At 41.3% G+C, this 18,838-nt stretch overlaps 1 protein-coding gene across 1 annotated transcript; it reads right to left on the reverse strand.

Annotated features, from left to right (window-relative positions):
• Window positions 1-915: 915 nt before the first annotated feature.
• LOC131236621 (aldehyde dehydrogenase family 3 member H1) lies at window positions 916-8,314 on the reverse strand. Its single transcript, XM_058233928.1, has 10 exons — window positions 7,929-8,314; window positions 5,911-5,979; window positions 5,671-5,767; window positions 3,339-3,545; window positions 2,998-3,113; window positions 2,793-2,897; window positions 2,541-2,713; window positions 2,366-2,456; window positions 2,123-2,272; window positions 916-1,280 (listed from the first exon to the last, which is right to left on the reverse strand). The coding sequence occupies exons 1-10, from the start codon at window positions 8,166-8,168 to the stop codon at window positions 1,041-1,043; spliced, it is 1,488 nt and encodes a 495-aa protein (XP_058089911.1). The 5' UTR covers window positions 8,169-8,314; the 3' UTR covers window positions 916-1,040.
• Window positions 8,315-18,838: the final 10,524 nt, after the last annotated feature.

Consider the following 18,838-nt stretch of genomic DNA (forward strand, 5'->3'; position numbering starts at 1 on the left):
CAAAACCATACAAGTAAAGGATAGACGAGTGAATTGGCTGACCGAGTCACTCTGACAACCCACCTGAGTCACAACTTGACTCGGGACCAAATGAATGGGCCGTGAGTTGCCAATTAAAAAAACCATGGCCTAGAAGGCTTGAGAGAGAGAGAGAAAAAAAAAGGATAGATAATATCCCACAAGTACCAAAAGAAACGGAGCCACAATTAAGAAGATTTGTTACTTCATCGGAACAATGGCCTGGATCACCAAATCAAGGGCCCCACATGTACCAAGATCATGCTTTGAGTTGTTGGCAGAGGAGAAGACAATGATAGGTTGTTTGGCTCCCGGAAAAGTTACCTTCCAGAAACGCCTCTTTTGAGCAAAACTACAGTTCATGTTGTGTATTTGGATGTCACTCATCAGAATCTTCGCCATAGGATGCATACAAATACAGTTTCTGAGTTCCACGGAATTACATTACTCGTGCCCAAACATGACATAAAGAATCTCTTTCTGGGGGAGGAGAATGTTGACCTGGATCTGACCCGATCTGGCCCAGCCCCAAAATGGATAAAAACCCAATTTCGTACTTGAATTTTCATAACCTATCAGCTGACAAGCTACACATGCGCAAAGAAATAGACATTTTAGAGGAACGAAATCAACGGAGGAAGATGGTTGCCTAAGATATAACACGTCCATACAAAGTTGGGTCAGGAGGGTCAGTGGGCTGCACTAAACTGACTTGAACCCGACTACCAACCCCAAAGTTGATCCGGCCTTGCATGCAGGGCCCAAGTGAAGCCCATGGTCCAAGCCCAACCCAGAACCTGGTCACAACTCACGAGCGATACCTGGCACGTTGTCACCCTCATCCTAATGTGCTCTAGAGCAACAAGTTTGAAATAAAAATTGCGGAACCAATAATAATAATAATAATAATCTAATCTACACACCATTGGTTTTATTTTCATCTTGGACAAATTCAAAGACACGTTTAAATAATAAATCTGAGAGTAAAAGGGCAAGCACCTCAAATACAACAGGCATACTATTTAGACTCTAGGCCATCCAATCAAAGCCAGAATTAGGCCTATGATATCACCATTGAGCAGGGCCCTCAGCAACCTTTGTTTCTTGGGTGTGTAAGGCGGATACCTGGCGGAAGCTTCTCCTCCAAAGCCGCGGTGCAAGACAGCCTTCTTGTGACTAAACGCATCGAACGAGAATTTACCGTGGTAAGATCCCATTCCACTTTCTCCAACTCCCCCAAAAGGCAATGTGTGTAATGCAAGCTGCAGCATAATATACAATGTTTCATACAAATCTAAATAGTCTCACAAATGTATGCATGCAAGGTATGCTTTATAGACCTACGCAACTGCCCAGTCACATAGGCAACTGTCAACACCAGCCCTAGACATGTCATCGTCTAAGGTTTTATATATGATTTTATTCTATTGTGAATGTGCAAGCAATAATTACAGATGTAAACATATTTACTTGTATGGTTGAACCATGGTTCAAAAACCCGAAACTAGATTCAACTTGATGTCCAGCCAGGTCGGGTCAACTCGAAGACTCAACTCAATTTTTAGTATTAAAATAATAAGGATAATTAAGTAATAATGCCTATTTAGTAGGCTATAACTATAAAAATGGACATAGATTATCATGGATGAAGTGTATGGCTTGCTGGTAGAGTCGTCTTACCGTCTCAAAGGGTTCAGGTGTTCAAATTTCACACGCTGCCGTATGGTTTCTTTTTACTATTATGAAAAGCACTAACCCAGCAAGTGACTCAGTTTGAGTCATGCCTAGTCACTTCAAGTCAACCGAATCGGCGAACTGACTTGACAAGCCTGGCCAAGTCTCGACCGAGTCGAGCAAGCCATCAAGTTACATGGTGACTCAGCCAAGTTTCATAGAGTCACAGAGCTTTAGAACTATGGATTGAAAGGGTACTAATGTGCGAAAATCCTGTTCTCATGGATGTAAATATTACATGTTTCACCAGGCATTGTTCTCCCACAGACTACCTAGGCAGAAAATCATCTATTCCGGGCATTTTGACCACCATGTATGAATGTATGCATGTTGTGCTTATGTATGCATGGGAAAATGAAAAGAGGATCACATGTATGCAGGTGTCGTTGATGAGCATCCCCCCTGCAGAGACCGCATTCACAAAATCCTTCTCGAGCTGCTTGTTCTTGGTGAAGAGATATGCAGCAAGAGGCTTCGATTTCGAGTTTATAACATTGAAACTATCTTCCACCTTGTCAACCTTTCCAAGCCCAACAAAAGAGAAATCTCAGAACATGATGAGTAAAACCATTTCTCGTTTCTCTGTTTCAGGGTATCAGTGAGGAATTCTCACCGTAATGATAGGAAGTAAAGGGCCAAATATTTCTTCATTCATTATTAAGGAGTCTTGTGGAACATCCAGTAAGATCGTCGGGGCAATAGTTCTGTAACAACATGAAAATGCTCTTAGAGTCGGTGGACAGTTGTTTTATGAAGATCCAAGAAATAATGTGCAGATTGACACTTACGGTCGCTTTTCATCCCGTTGGCCTCCATGGACAATCTTACCAGCAACCTTTTCGTCATCCAAGAGCTTTGCTAAGCGCGAGAAATGGTTGGAATTTACAATGCGAGACAAGTCTTTTGATTCCAACGGATCCTTCCCATAGAATTTCTCCAATGTATGTTTGAAAGCATCAATCTGTTGGATAGAAATATAAAGGAAAGAACACAAAACAGAAACCTCAAAGATAACAACAAAACCTTGATAGGATTTTTACCAGTTTTGGAGCAAATGATTTCGGTGTTATGACGTAATCGGGGGCAATGCAAGCTTGTCCATTATTGCATGCCCACTTACCTGCAATAATTCGCTTTACTGCAACCTTGTAACACAAAGACGCACCAACATTAGCTTCCCAGTTAAACTACTACTGCTGCAGCAATAATGGCAATGTCTTCTACTATGAGGAGAAAGATGATTACATCCAAATTGATGTTCGAATCAACAACAACAGGAGATTTTCCTCCAAGCTCCAAGACAACTGGTGTAAGGTGCTTTGCAGCTGCAGCCATCACAATGCGTCCCACTTTTCCATTACCTGCACAATTTAACACTCAGCCATCAGATTACAAAACCTCGAAAGTGGGGGAAGAACGATTAATGCATTTAAGATTTTCAAAAGGAGTTTTAAGAAGAACTGGAATACAGGCTTGGTTATGTGTCTATCAAAATAAGCCTCATGCATGGAATCTCCAGAGTGGATAAATCCAAGTTGAAAAAGAAAGCTAAGAATCCTTAAGAACATCATATAACGGGTGAAAACCTGTATAGAATATTTTGTCCCAGCGCTGCTCCAGCAGCGCAGTTGTTTCAGCAACAGCCCCCTCTACAATTCGTACGACAGATCTGTCTAGATATTCTGGTAATAATCTTGCCATTAATGAGGATGTAGCTGGTGAAATTTCAGATGGTTTTAAGACCACAGCATTGCCAGCTGCAATAGCTCCGATGACTGGATCAAGAGATAACACTGGAAAGAAACAAAAAACAAAAAACAAAAAACAAATTGTTAATAAATAGATTTGTAATATGAGCATGCTTCTGATCTGTGCATGGTAAATGCTTCACAGTACTATTTTAAAGGTAACAAAAGCAGAAGTGTAATAGTATGCAATATCTTTGCAGGTGATAAGAAGAACAAATGCAAGGGCTCACTGCTGACAGAAAACAAATTCAGTGAGAAAATGGCTCCCACCTCTCTGATGTAAATTTCTAACGAGCTCTATGTTGTGTCAATAAGGGTTCATTTGGATGCACTATCAGACTGAATCGCGACCATTAATCTAATGTTGGACACACTACGAGTATGTTTGGTGACCAAATTGTAATCCACTTGGGATCAATAATAAGGGGATTGAGCTGAAAACTGCAAAGATGATACAAGTTGGGACTTGAAGGAACACAACTGCAATTTTGAGAGCTCTTCCCCATCATGACTGAGAAACGTTATTACCATTTGGTCATCTCCTTATGTTTAAGATGACTGTTCGCAATCCAAATCACTTTTGCATCCAAGAGCAGCATATAAGAACTGAACTGCCATTTGAAATGCATGATATGATACACTGATTAATATTTAAGATGCAGAGCCATATCCCAGTCTAATTTCAATCCAATTGAAAATATTGGATGAATACAAGTAACAGCGAATCAATCAGCCAATGACTTGCCATGACTAAGGTGGACACATGCAACAGAAAACAATATATGGCCGAACAAATATTCAGCCAGTAACACGTGGTTGTGGGTGATTGCATGTATCCACAGGGATTACTCTCACTTCAAAAGAGGTGGGGACACCCAGTGTCTTCAATATATATATATATATATATATATTCAGCCAGTAACAAGGCTAGGACCCCTTTTTGAACACAATGCAGAGTTAGTGTACTAACATGCATATGCACAACGGTGCATTTTGTGTTTGCACATGATCATTGGCGTGCTGCCCCCCCACAAATTTAACAGTCTCGATCAGTCTCCAATATCAACACTATATCAGCAGAGATGTTTTTGGACATGAAGATTTGGGAGAAGTTGGTCACATGATTATTTGTGGAAAGCATATGCAGTTATGCATATGGTTGGTGAAAATTGCCACATTGCCTCTGTTTTACGCCAGTTATGATATTACAAATCTGTACAACTGTGACATCACCTATCTAGCAATTTAGAAGTTAATGCACTTCCAAACACATCGACCAATATATTTGGCGTAGACAACGGTAATGAATTTGTATCAATAACTAAAAGATCCAGAAGATATCAGATTCAGTGAAAGGAATCAACCCTTTCCATCACAAATAACATGAGGCTGCCGAAATAAGCATTTTGTCATTTCATACAATCACATCATTCATGGACCACTCAACAAAGACGATTTGGACATGACCCCTAAGATTGAGAGTAAAAAAAGTTTGGGAATATAACATTTCAAAAAGACAAATCCAGGGAAACGCTTCTCTCATTAATCACATATGGGTTTGAAGGTTTCCTTGACTTTATCAAAATTCTACCTAAAAGAGCATAATTGAAAATAAGGCATTAATTGCAAAATCTTAGGCCTTGCAAAAGTTATGAATCTAGTCCAAAATTGCCTAGATTAGGAAATCAAGGCATGGCCACTCTAAGCCTATTGTGGGCCCACATGGGTGTCTTGGGACATGTTTGAATTGACCTTAAGAAGACCAGAGTCAATGCGTTTAGTTTCATCAGATGAAATCGATGAGGTATTCCTACAGAATGATGAGAAGTAACAAGCATTCCACTGGAGAAATGATGTGTACATTTTTCACATCATTTATATTAATGAAATAACAGTAGTAAAGGGTGCGTCTGCAGTAGTATTTTAAGCAGGATATTTGTGGCAACAAGCCAACGCCTCAACGCACAACTGCACACATGCGCACAAGTATGCATATTTATATTTTAACAAATGAATTAGTGATATCTGGCATAGACATGTCCAATATGACTATATGTCCCTCGTTGTGCGCGTGCGCGTGTGTGAAAATCAGAAGGTGCTTTAGTTCAAGGCATAACTAAGCTTAACAATAAGAGAATTGAGTCATCTGAGGAATCGGATTCGCTCATACAGAAGGGATAGTTCCAGGCTGAAATGACCAAGACAACGCCTAGTGGTTCTGATACAATTTCTGCTGATGAAGGGAAACTTGTCAATGTAGTTTTAGCCTGCACAAATGTAAAGAGTTTGCATTATTGATTCTCACCTCTTGCTAATATCACCCACTTAAACAAATGAGTCATAAAAAAATGTAAATATGAATAGCAAGCAATGGCTGTAACTCTTTCCTTACTTAGAGAATAGCACATACCCGTTCCGGTTTCATCCAATGTTTCAATTCCTTGAGTGACACCTTACATGAGTTCTTTGTCATGGATATCTGCACTATGAATGGCATGAGTCAAATACGAAGGATAGACTAGTAGATGATGTTGTTATATGCAGATTGGAATGACGTCTTATTGTAGCATCTCTCTCTTACAAAATTCATTCACACAAAAAGAGCTATGATATGAAAGCCTTCAATAAGCTAAATAAATATATAACTTCCAGACATTGATGGTGTTCCTTAAACCATTTCAGTATTGATAACTAGGGGTATGGCATGTGTGACACATGTGCAGCGAGGAGGGGATGGAGAAGAAAAAGGTGAGATTCGGAGGGGGGAGATGGAGAGGAAAAAACGGAGAGAGCAGGTGTGTGCTACAAAGATAGAGAGAAAGAGAAGGGAATGGTGGACCCATCCTCACTGTTTTCCTTGTTATGGCTCACTCAAGTACCCAATCTGCCTAATTTTTGGATTGACGTCCTGACACTAGTGGATGAGTCATCATGGTTGGCCCCATAGAGACTTTATTGCACATTCTCCCTTATAAGATGCTTTGTGTAAACCACATGTAGAGAAGAGGAGAGACTGGTGCAGGCTATATGCATGAAAAGAAATGAAAGGAGGTGGGCTTGATCTAGGCCTTTCATGGCGCATTGTGCAGTAAAATTTCGACCATCCCTTACAAAGTATATATCTTTTTAACAATATCTTGCCATCTAATAACTAAAATTCCTAAGACTAATTGCGAGGGGAAAATATATAAAATTACTGGCGTTATATACATTGATAATAAATCTTTGCTTCGCGAAACCGCCTTTCATAATAATTAGAAAATATGTTTTACATTAATTGGTATGTTCATCAGCGTGGCAGACCGTGCTTTTAACTACATGCAGAGACAAAGCACCTTAAATGCTGTATAAACTTCCTTTTTCTTTTTGCAAGCCAATTAATTGATGAATGGAACATTGGAAATCTTGGTAGGTGCTTTAGGTGAAGTTCAACCAAATAATTCTCCATAGAGAAGCATGAGAAGAACAGCTTTAGTGTCACTAGGAACCTTTATCTTACGCACTATGCCATCCATACAGGAAAGCATGAATCAGCCATCTGTGGTTGAAATCACTTTAGTGTTCATTTTAGCTGGTCTTTTTATTCATGGTATCTAATGCTTTGAAGTGAAAATTCTCAACAAAGAGGGTGGGGTCAGGGACTGGACCGGATCGCTCTTCGTTCACCGAGCAAGCTCCTTTGCTGCTTGGTAAGGTATGGTACTGTTCGATGAAGGAAACACAGACAAAATGACCCACAAAAGGTCCTCCCCAATTTGCATTACCAAGCATTTGGAAGTACCCTCAGATTTGGGTTTTGGTCAAATCTATCAGTGGGGCAGGCGGCATGCATTTGAACCTGCCGAGCATCTGGGGTGGGAACTAAAAAACACAAGCCAAATGGGCATGTTATCACATTCATCCTTCCACCCCCAAAACAACACTCTGTTCGAAATGCTACTTTGGCAGTTCCTAAGATTCCCACCTCCATTACCGATTCCTAAGATACTCCCCAACCCACCCTTAACCACAACAACTCCCAACCAAACAGAATTCAAACTCCTTGGAAGAATCATTCCCCATTCGACATGTTCAAGAACGCGCAGCCGATTCACCAGAGCACCCGGCGAATCCAAAACACCCTAAAAAAACCCTCCAGTGCTCAATTCACCGCAGCAGCACAAGACATCCTGAAATTAGTTACTGCCACCAACAACCAACAACTCTATTTTACTACGCTGTAACTACAAATCAATAAATTTCCGCGTCCTTCCCAAAACTCAATCGGACAGAACCCTTAATGAACTAAGAAACAAGATGATCAAGAGCGAATTCTTCAACGAGACTATCAATCAGAATCCAATTAATAGAGAGAGAGAGGGGAGAGAGAGAGAGAGAGAGAGAGAGAGAGAGAGAGAGAGAGAGAGAGAGAGAGAGAGAGAGAGAGACCTCAGAAATGAAAGATTCCATTTCAGGCTTGGAGAGGTCTGATCGAAGGGCCTCAACGATCTCCGACTCATGGTTGTCGATCAGCTTCACCATCATCTTCAGCTGTACGGCTCTCCATTCGTAGCCCCGCGTCCTACCTGAATTGAAGCTCCCGCGGAGCTCTGATACGAGAGAAGCAGCGCTCTCGTTGTCGAACTTCATCAGCGCCATTCGATCTCCTTCCTCTCCTTTATCTCCCATCGTATATTCACATATAATAAGGAAAGGACGAAAGAGATCAGATGAAGAAGATATATAAAGAGAGAGTGGTGGTATGATGGGGTTTGGTCCTGAGGCGTGTGGGAATACCGATGCCGCGTAAAATGGAAAACAAAAGGTTGCGCCGGAAAACGTGATAGGATTTGTGAGAGTGTTGTTTCTTTGAAGTCTTCTTTCAGGAAACAAAAACAAAACAAACAGTATGACGTAAGATGCTTGCTGCGGGAAAGGATTGGCTACTCCCGCTGCCACCAGCCCCGTGGCTGGTGGTCGCTGCTTTGTGGGCCCCACAATGATGTATGTGTTCCATCCATTCCACTCATCCAATTTTAAAGATTATTTTAGCTTAATATAAAAATTTGGAGGGATATAAATCTCAGGTGGACCACGCCACAGGAAAACAATAGTGATTGGATATCCACCATTAAAATCATCCTAAGGCCCACAATACTGTTTATTTGACATCCAATCGGTTAATTAGGTCATACAGGCAAAGATGAAGGGAAAAAAACAAATATCAGCTTGATCCAAAACTTTTATGGCCCCAAAAATGTTTTTAGTGGCCGAAGCTCATTCGACACTATTTCCTTTAATGTGGTCCAATTGATATTGATATATACCATACTATAAAATGATATGGAAAAATTGATGGACGGCATGGATGAAACACATAAATCATTTTGGGGCCCACAGAGCACCGACCACCAGCCATTGGCTGCTGGCAGGGGGAGTAGCCAATCCGCGTCCGCTGCGGCTGCCGTTTACGGGGACGCGGATTTCTGCGAAAGCCTTTCGCAGGAAGTTACTGCGCAAGGATGCTGGGTGGGGCCCACTACCGTGTTTGTGGGAAATATACTCCGTTTATCCGTTTGGTGAGCTCATTTTAGGACAAGCGACCAAAAAAGAGGTGGATACAAGACTTAAGTCGGCCACACGAGAGGAAACAGTGGGGATTCAGTGAGAACCGTTGAAACATTCTTATTACCATAAAAGCTTTGTTTCAGGACTCTTTTTTTTTTTCACTTCATCCCTGTTGTAATGACCTTATAAACGGTTTGGATGGCATATAAACATCAAGGTGGAGCCCACGAAGGTTTCAACGGTAGGTATTTCTTTCCCAATTTTCCCTCTGGTGTGGTCCACTTTAGTTTTGGATCCAACCCGTTTTTGGTCGATTGTCCTAAAATGAGCTCGTCAAACGGATGAACGGAGTATATTTCTCACAAACATGGTGGTGGCCGCACCCAGCATCCTTGGGCAGGAACTTCCTGCAAAGGCTTTCGCAGATAATCCGCGTCCTGTTTACGGACGATTCCTCGGCTCTATCACTGTGTACTTGGGTTTTGAATGGAGCCTCGTTTGCAATCGGAGATCCATTTGGTTGGAATTTTTATGAGATCCACTCCGTTCATAAGATAAGGAAACTTATTTTAACCATTGAAACAAAAAATCATGTCATCTAAAACTTACGCAGGCCACACTATAGGAAATAGTGATGGAACGTGTACCGTCAGTTTTTTTGACCTGACGTGGTGTTTATATGTCATCCAATCCATTTATCTGATGTGCCTAATCAGAATGAAAGAATTAGAAAAAAAAATCAAAATATTCTAAAATTCAGGTGGGCCATACCAAGTGAATTTAGATGTTTTAGGCACAATTTCTTTGGGTGGCCCACCTGAGTATTGAATAATCGTTTTTTTTTTTTTGAAGGCCCAGAAAGGTCGTGTACGTGATGGGACCGTGTGGATTTCATTCACGTTAGGCCGTTTCTCGCGCGTGGGGCATGTTTGGGTAATCCGAACCATTGGGTTATTGTGGATGGGAGCGGATGGGACGTGGCCCTTACAGTGGGGTCCACCTTGATGCAGTTATTCTATATCCACTCCGTACGAAATAGTGGTTACTGAATGCCCTACCATTAAAAACTTCCTAGGGCCCTCATTAATATTTCAGTAATGTTTATTTTCCATCCAACCTGTTTATATCAATGTGGGCCCCACAATAAGGGCCGTCTTGGGTGAGGCCGCAGCCGCACCTAATCCGCTCCCATTCTGATGGACGTGGTGGCTTTTTTTCCGTTGAATGTAGCAGTACACGTATTGTTTTCTTCTTAACCGTTCAATTGTAGGACCTATCTTGGAAGCTTTTGATTGTGTTTCAAAGAAACTTCAGTAATTCGTTCTTCTACGGTGAGATACATCAAACGAATCGTTTGGATTATCGAAAAATGGGGCCATTGATCATGGCTTAAAACACGAGTATGCTCAAAACATACAGTCGAGTGTCCTATAACTCCTTCCTTAAAAAGGATGACGCCTGTAGTCCGGGAGGAGGCCGCCGGCTCTGGTCCATTCCACGCCGTTTGTAGAATAGAGCAGAGTCGCCAACAACGCCTGTTATCCGCAGGGAATAAAACACCCAAGATCTGTGGGGTCTCATGTTGCATATTTAAAATCCATTCCGTCCATCAGGCGTCAACCATTATTTGCACGGCACATGCAGAAGATAGACCAGATTAAAACTCATATGGGCCATAACAGTGCGAACAATGTCAATTTGCTCACAAAACCACTAACTTAATGTGGTGTGGCTTGCCTGAGTTTTGTATCAGAATGTTTTCTCTGATTTTTTTTTAAAAAAAATTTCTTCATCCTTCTGATTTACACCTGATTAACGGGTTTGATGAAATATGCACACCATGATTGACCCCAATCATGAACCTACGGTTAGCATTCCATCACCATTTTTCAGTGTGGTGTGGTCCACATGAGCTGTTTTTCTTGCTGAACCTTGGCCATAGATCTTAACATCTACGGTGGCACCTGATAGACGGAGTGGATTTTACATATACAAAATGGTGGGCCCTACAAATTTGGTTGCTCTACGCGACGGGCTGTAGAGAATTCCAGTCCTGGTAGTATTCTACAATGGACCCACCGTCCGTTACGTGTGTCCGCCATCGCCTAGAAATCAGGTCAATTCAAAACTCAGGCGGCCTACATCATGGAAAATCACGCCTAAAACCTCTAAAAGCATGTGATGTGGCCCACCTGAGAATTTCAATGGCCTGAATTTTGGGTCGTCTATCATTCCATCGGAGCTCATCTTCTAAATGGATTGGATGACATATACAAATCATTGTAGGTCCCACATACTATCTCAAAGGCTTCAATGGCAGGCGTCCCATCCTAACCGTTCTCTATGGTGAACGTGAAGGTGCACAACTCATAGATGGATTGGATGTGTACACTACATCACGGTGGGCCCCGCACGTGAATAAGCTTTTTATACTAAAGTTGCAAACGTGGATTGCAGGTCTCCATAGCCCCACCATGATGTATGTGTTTCATCCACGCCATCCATCCATTTTTACGGATCATTTTAAGGCATAAAACCAAAAATGAGGCAGATCCAAATCTCAGGTGGACCACACCACAGGAAAAACTTCGTGGGATCCACTGCAATGTTCCTTTCCCATCCAACCTGTTGATTAGGTCACGTACACATGCATCAGCTTGATTCAAACTTTTCAGCCCCAAGAAGTTAATGGTGGGCGTTCAATCACTACTGTTTCCTGTGGTGTGGTTCACCTGAAATTTGACTCTGCCTCATTTTTTGTATCATGCCCTAAAATGATCTGGAAAAATGGATGGACGGCATGGATAAAATACACACATCATGGTGGGGCCCACATAGCACCGACCAGTAGCAACGTGGCTGCTAGCAAGCCTACAGGGAGGAGCGATTGAGGAGTTTCTCTCCCGTGGAGGAGATAAATATGTGGGTAAAATCTGGCCATTCATTAGTCCAGGGCCCACCTTGAGCCTGATCTCACCCAACTATGGCCGGCCACCTGGATACAACGCACGAGAAAAATGGACGGCTAGGGAAACGTGGCCAAGGATCTTTATTCCACTTGATGACCGGACGAGTCTTCTTCTGTTTGGCAGCATTTTCTTACCGGATCTTTCGATGCCTCTTTCAAAACTTCTCATAGAGCACTCCGTCCTGTAATCTCCACCGTCGAATCACAATCACGTCCACATGTCATTCGGACGTGTCGCCGAAGGGTACAGATAACAAGACAACAATATAGTTTAAGTAGTTAACCTAACCACGATATCTAAAGTTGCAGTGTCAGATCTACGGTATCCATAGCATACATGCATGCCAGTCCATACCGTCCAAACCGTAGGGCCCACCGCAGATGCAACATAATCCTAAAGATTATTACATTGATCGAAGCTTTACTAGCCATCCAATTGGCAACTTTCAAACTAACCGTTTACATATAACGATCAAACAATTAAATCGATATTGGCTAAATCGGATGACTAAGATTAGTCGATCATACAAAATTCATGATTTTCCTCATGTAGAATGGGCCATGTGGTTCGAATGGTCTGGATTACTGTACCTCTATGTCCCATGCACGTTGGATGAAACACCATTACTTTTTAAATGGTGATAAACTATCATTGTAGTGTTTGTTGTCCTGGTCAACTTTCGGAGTCGAGATATAGGAATACTCACCTGTCGCACCAGTTCTCACGGGAAATCGTGAGAACCTTTTCACAACTCATAACAATTGATGTGAATAAAAAATCTGAACCGTCCATGTGATTCATCACCCCATTAAACCCCAGATAGATGACTTTCACTTTGATCTAAAACTTTGGTAGTCCATGAAAAAAGAGAGACAAATCAAGAGAAGAAACATTTTCCTTTTTCCATGGCCCACCAAAGTTTTTTATCAGAATGAAAATGAGGCCTACAGGGTTTGATGCGGTTTTTCATTTTCCATGGACCACCAAAGTTTTTTATAGAATGAAAATGGGGCCTACAGGGTTTGATGCGGTTTTTCATCATATTGACGGTTCAGATTTTAGTCCTACATCACTTACGATGAGTTTTGAAGCATTCCTCGTCGAGATATTGCTTCACAAATTGTGATGAATTATTGTATCATACGCTGCCATATTAAGGAATATTATTGCACCATACGGCTGCTGAATACTTTCATCGTACGCATATCCAAACTGTCCAAATGATGTATATCACTGGAAATCACATCGATTATATGATTATAGCAGTCCAATTAATGGACATTTGATCACCTAAATTGAACCATTGATTGTTTCCATTTAACTGTCCATTTTATTGCCACCCTGAAATTGGCCATTATCAGATCTTCTATGTATTCTTTTTGTTAGGTCCTTTACACAGATCGGATCGAAATTTGGGCAGTTTGGATTTAGGTACATGCATGTGCGCCATTGATGTGTGCATGCATATGAAGTATCATACTCTGCAAAGTATGTTACGATTCCAGAATGATAAACAAAGAATGCATGCTGACAGTGGATGTGTGCGTGCCAATTGGGATGAATTGTATCTATGGTTGCTTGTTTATATTATTGGTTACCAATTCGGACACGTGGAACGCCTTGCATTGAGATAGATTAAGGTTCGGTCGGGTCCTTTCTCTTACCCGGGTGGTAGACTCCAGGAGTTTCAACACCGGGTCAAGGGTTCGAGTATCCATCAGTGGTGAAATCCCATGGCGCGCGTGTGTGGGTGTGTGTGCGTGTGTAAGCGTGTCTGTGTGTGTGGTGTGTGTCCGTGTGTAAAAAAATAAAAAAAAAGATTAATGTTCGGTTGTTTTTTCAGTCAATTGTCAGCCATCGTTATCAAAGTTAGAGTAATGCCAAGTTAGAGTAATGCCCACACACGCAACTAGTTGGACTTTGCATTTTCGTCGGACGTGGATTGTGTCCTACGCCGCCGTAGTTGTAATCTATCCAGGGCAGGGCTACGTGGGACTCATAATAATGTAAGTATTTCATCCATGTCATTTATCGTTTTTCTCATATTATTTTAAACTATGAGCCAAAAAAATGACGCAGGTAAAGGCTTAACTGGACCACAAATTTGGTACTGAACTTCCACCATTAAAATTTCTTGGGAGCTGGACAAGTTTCGGATCAAGCTGATATTTGTTTTTTTCACTTCATCCACGTCTACAAGACCTTATGAATAGGTTGGATGGTAAAAAAGTATCACGGGGGCGTCTAGAAAGGTTTCAACGGTGGGTGTCATTACCACTGCAGCTTCCTTTGATGTGGTTCACTGGAGCTGTGGACCTTTCTTTTTCTTTTTAGATTATATATTAAAATGACCTGATAAAAGTGATGCACTGCGTGGATAAAATACTTACAACACCATGGAGCCCTGCCCAGACGAATTACTGTCCGGGCGGGGGTAGGACGCGATCCGCGTCCATTTTCGTCCGACTAGCTGTGCATTTACTCCGAAATTTTCCTCTTTTATATATATATATATATATACATACGGAAAAGCTCACCTGCGAACCAGTTCGTACGTACTACGTACGAACTTTTTTGAGAACCCATCCTGCGTGAACTGGATCCAAAATCTGAACCGTTCATGTGAAGCAGCACCTCGTGAAATCCCCGGAGCCCAAGTTTTACTTTGATCTAAAACTTTGATGGCCCATGAAAAATGAAAAAATTTTCCTCCCTTGATTTGCATTTCTCTTTGCTATGGCTCAACAGAATTTTAGATCACGGTGAAAATTTATCAGATAAGGTTTTATGGAATTCCGCATCACATGGACCGTTCAGATTAGAAACCCGTGACACGTGTGCAAAGGTGCGCACGTGCGCAGGGGACATGACTCATATATATATATATATATATATATATATATATATATATATATATATATATATATATATATATATATATATATATATGATGCATATGCTTACGTCGTGGGATTTTACAATGACTGTCATAGTTCCGTAACGTGACACACGTGTAACAGATCTAGGCCATTCATCAATTAAGAATTATTAAAGAGAAATTATGTACAAAAAAGTAAGAAACTACACTTGTAAGGAGAGTACAAGTGAAAGTATGCATGCATATTAAACCTGGATTGTTGGATTGCTTTATTAACAATCAACACTTTTCCGCAAGTATTTGACATGATTGATCATAAGATCGTCAAATTCTTTTTTGTCCCTAGTATGTTGACGTGTAACCTATCTAATGCATGGATCTGATTGTGAGTTGGACGATCCAAATCCATAATAGCATACAACCCATCTTACATTTACTCTCCCTTCACCCGTCTCCTCTTCCCGAATATCAGTATAAAATTTGCGTGACCTTCCCAGGGCTAACGGGGGCATTGCTTTAGCAGACCTAGAAGGAAAGAATTCATGTGGAGTAGATCCATCCCGTCCCTCATGTGAACCACCTCATATTTGGACAAAGGCTTAAAACTAAGATAGATTCAATACTGGATTGGGCTACACTATGGTAAATTGTTAAAATAGAAATTCCCATCATTAAAATCAATGAAATTGTATTTAGCCTACTGGCTTATATATATGACTTTTGTAGTGTTATACAAAAAGTAATGCTTATAATGGACCAACCTATTAGTCGGGTTGGATGTCATATTTACATAAAAGGTTGGATGATACATGGTGGTTGGACATTAAACGGTACTCCAACTTGGACTTTTATTGGAAAAAAAGAATTTCAGCGGGCGCTCTATCTTGATTTTTCATGGGGCTCACCTTGATGTGTATGTGCCTCCAACATGTAAAAGTTAAGCCTACCCGTGATTAAGGTGGATCACACCGAGGAAAATAGGTAGAATAGAGACGTCCGCCCTTGATTTTTACAGGGCCACCATAGAGATAATATCAAATCCACTCCAGTCATTAGATGCCACATTAAAACTTAGGCTTAAGCCCAAAATTCAAGTCCACCTATCTTTCAAGTAGGCCACACAAACGTAAATAGTTTGGAGGGTGAGATTTTCTTTATCAACTATTTCCAGCTGCGTGGTCCACCTGTAAAAAGGATGGACCTGATTTTTGAAACATAGGTGTAAGGTGAGGTCACCCACCCGATGTTCGGGGTAGATTTAAAATTAACACCATGGTGGGCTGACCCGAACGGACCACTCTTTTCCAAAGTTAGTTTAAGTCACTTCTCTATCGGTAACCGGCATTACGAGGACTCGAGGAGGATTAATTATCAAAATAACACTACTTCTCTTCTCCGCAAAGGACGCGGATTGCGTCCTACTAATCCGTTCGGGCAGGGATCTGTGGGGCCCACCATGATGTAAGTGTTTTATCCAAGCCGTTAATCGCTTTTCTCATGTCATTTTAAGTTATGATTAAACAATGAGAAAGATACAGGGCAGTGCACCACAAAGTGGAGATTTAATTTCCACCATTAAAAACTTCTTGGGAGCTGGAGAAGTTTTGGATCAAGCTAATATATATATATATATATATATATATATATATATATATATATATATATATATATATATATATATATATATATATATATATATTCACTTCATCCACATAAACATGACCTTATTAATAGGTTGGATGATAAGAAAACATCGCGGTGGCCCTTAGAAAGGTTTCAACGGTGGGTGTCATTATCACTGCAGCTTCCTATGGTGTGGTCCACAACCTGCTTCAATTTTACATTTATATGTTAAAATGATCTGAGAAAAGCGATTAACGACATGGATAAAACACTTGCATTACGGTGGGCCCCACAGATCCCTGCCAGACGGATTATTACCGTCCGGGCGGTGGTAGGATGCAATCTGTGTCCCTCCGCCAAGCATTGTGAGAATTAATTATCATCTTAAATTACGTCAAGCGGTAGTGTGTTGGGAACAGGTACCACACAACTCCCACATCTGATTTTCTCTGGGACCACTCTGACATGTATGAGTGATCCACTCCGACCATTATATGTATAATCCAGTTATAGACATAGAGCCAAGAAATTAGGCTAACCCGTGATTTAGATCGGCCACACCAATGAAGGAGGGAAACATCCACCCTCGATTTTTACAGGGCCCATCATGACGAAACTGTGCAATCCATTCCATCCATTAGATGTCACACCAAAACTAAGCCTAGGTTCCAAAAATCAGGTCCATACATAATTCCTGTGATCCACACCAAAGAAAATAGTTTAGTAGGTGAACCTTTCCAGGTACAATGTTTCCATTCTTATGGTTGACCTGAACTAAGGATGGGGATGAAATTTGAGACCCTGATCTAATATGGGGTGACATAGTTGATGGTCAGGGTTGATTTTACATTAACACAATGATGGGGCCCACCCAAGTCGTGGCCCCTTTTCCATGCCGAAATGGGACGCGGATTGGATACTGACAGGTCGAGTAGCGAGACTCGCTACTGAAGTGACATCATCAAGTTCTGTGGGCCCCACCATGATGTATGTGTTGTATCCACACCGTCCATACATTTGGAGAGATCATTTTAGGGCATGATCCAAAGAACGCGGCAAATCCAAGGCTGAGTGGACCCCACCATAGAAAACAGTGGTGAGAGTGACGCCCACAGTTGAAACCTTCTGTAGGTCCACCATGATGTTTATTTGAGATCCAACCGTTCATGTGTTAACGCAGACATGAAAGAAGGGAAAACACAAATATTAGCTTGATCGAAAACTTTTAAGGCCCTTGAAACTTTTTAACGGTGGGCGTCACTCTCCCCACTGTTTTTTATATGGGCAGAGTCACTTTTGTGACCCTTAGAACTTTTTAATGGTGGGTGTCACTCTCCCCACTGTTTTCTGCAGTGGGGTCTTCACCAGCTTTGGATTTGACTCCTTTGAATCGTGCCGTAATATAATCTCTCCAAAGGGATGGGCGGTGTAGATACAAAACATATATCATGGTGTGGTCCATAGAACTTGGTGCGGTCACTTCAGTAGCTAGTGTGGCTACTCAAGCTGTCATTAGCTAATCCTCATCCCCCAAAATGAAATTAGCACGCGGTGGAAGCATTCACTTTCATTAATTAAGAGGGATTTGCTTTCATTAAATGCATGGCTAGTTAGATGAAAATGCAATGTCCAACTAGTTGTGTGTGAGCATTACTCTTTTAAGTTATTGACTTAAATAAGTAATTATGGCTTACCCCACCTGTTTTAAATTTGCCACGAATTACGTTTTGAAATTTGGTTTATAAAAATCATGTTATTATGGATTTAAATATGTGGGCATGTTATTATCGATTTAAACATGTGGGCCCTATAATGATATATGTGACCTAATCCACACAATTTATCCTCTTTAACAACGAATTTTAAGGCATGAGCTAAAAAGGAGGCAAATTCAAAGCTCAAGTGGACCACACCTTAGGAAACAATGATCATAGAGACATCAATGGTTGAAAGTTGTTTTCTCTCTTGGGCTTACATTGTTGTTTATTTGTCATCCAACATGTAGGTCACTCGGTCATGGATAGATTAAGGTTCGGTTGGGTCCTTACTCTTACCTGGGTGGTAGACTCCCAGGAGTTTCAACACCGGGTCAAGGGTTCGAGTACCCATCAGTGGTGAAATCCCACGGCGTGCATGTGTGGGTGTGTGCGCGTGTGTGTGTGGGGTGTGTGTGTGCGTGTGTAAAAAAAAAAAAGAAAAAAAAGATTAAGGTTCGGTTGTTTTTTCAGTCAATTGTCAGCCCTCGTTATTTAAGTTTGAGTAATGCCCACACGCAACTAGTTGGACTTTGCATTTTCGTCGGACGCGGATTGTGTCCTACA

The sequence above is a fragment of the Magnolia sinica genome, chromosome 2 (genome assembly GCF_029962835.1).
Source record: "Magnolia sinica isolate HGM2019 chromosome 2, MsV1, whole genome shotgun sequence".
Taxonomy (NCBI): Eukaryota; Viridiplantae; Streptophyta; class Magnoliopsida; order Magnoliales; family Magnoliaceae; genus Magnolia; species Magnolia sinica.

Bases quoted from the DNA above. Each gene is read 5' to 3' on its own strand.
- LOC131236621 (XM_058233928.1), bottom strand. From the start codon at position 8,168: ATGGGAGATAAAGGAGAGGAAGGAGATCGAATGGCGCTGATGAAGTTC. The intron at 5,980-7,928 runs GTCTCTCTCTCT...TTCATAGTGCAG, and splicing joins TGGAATCTTTCATTTCTGAG to ATATCCATGACAAAGAACTC. The intron at 2,898-2,997 runs GTAATCATCTTT...TTGTGTTACAAG, and splicing joins ATTCGAACATCAATTTGGAT to GTTGCAGTAAAGCGAATTAT.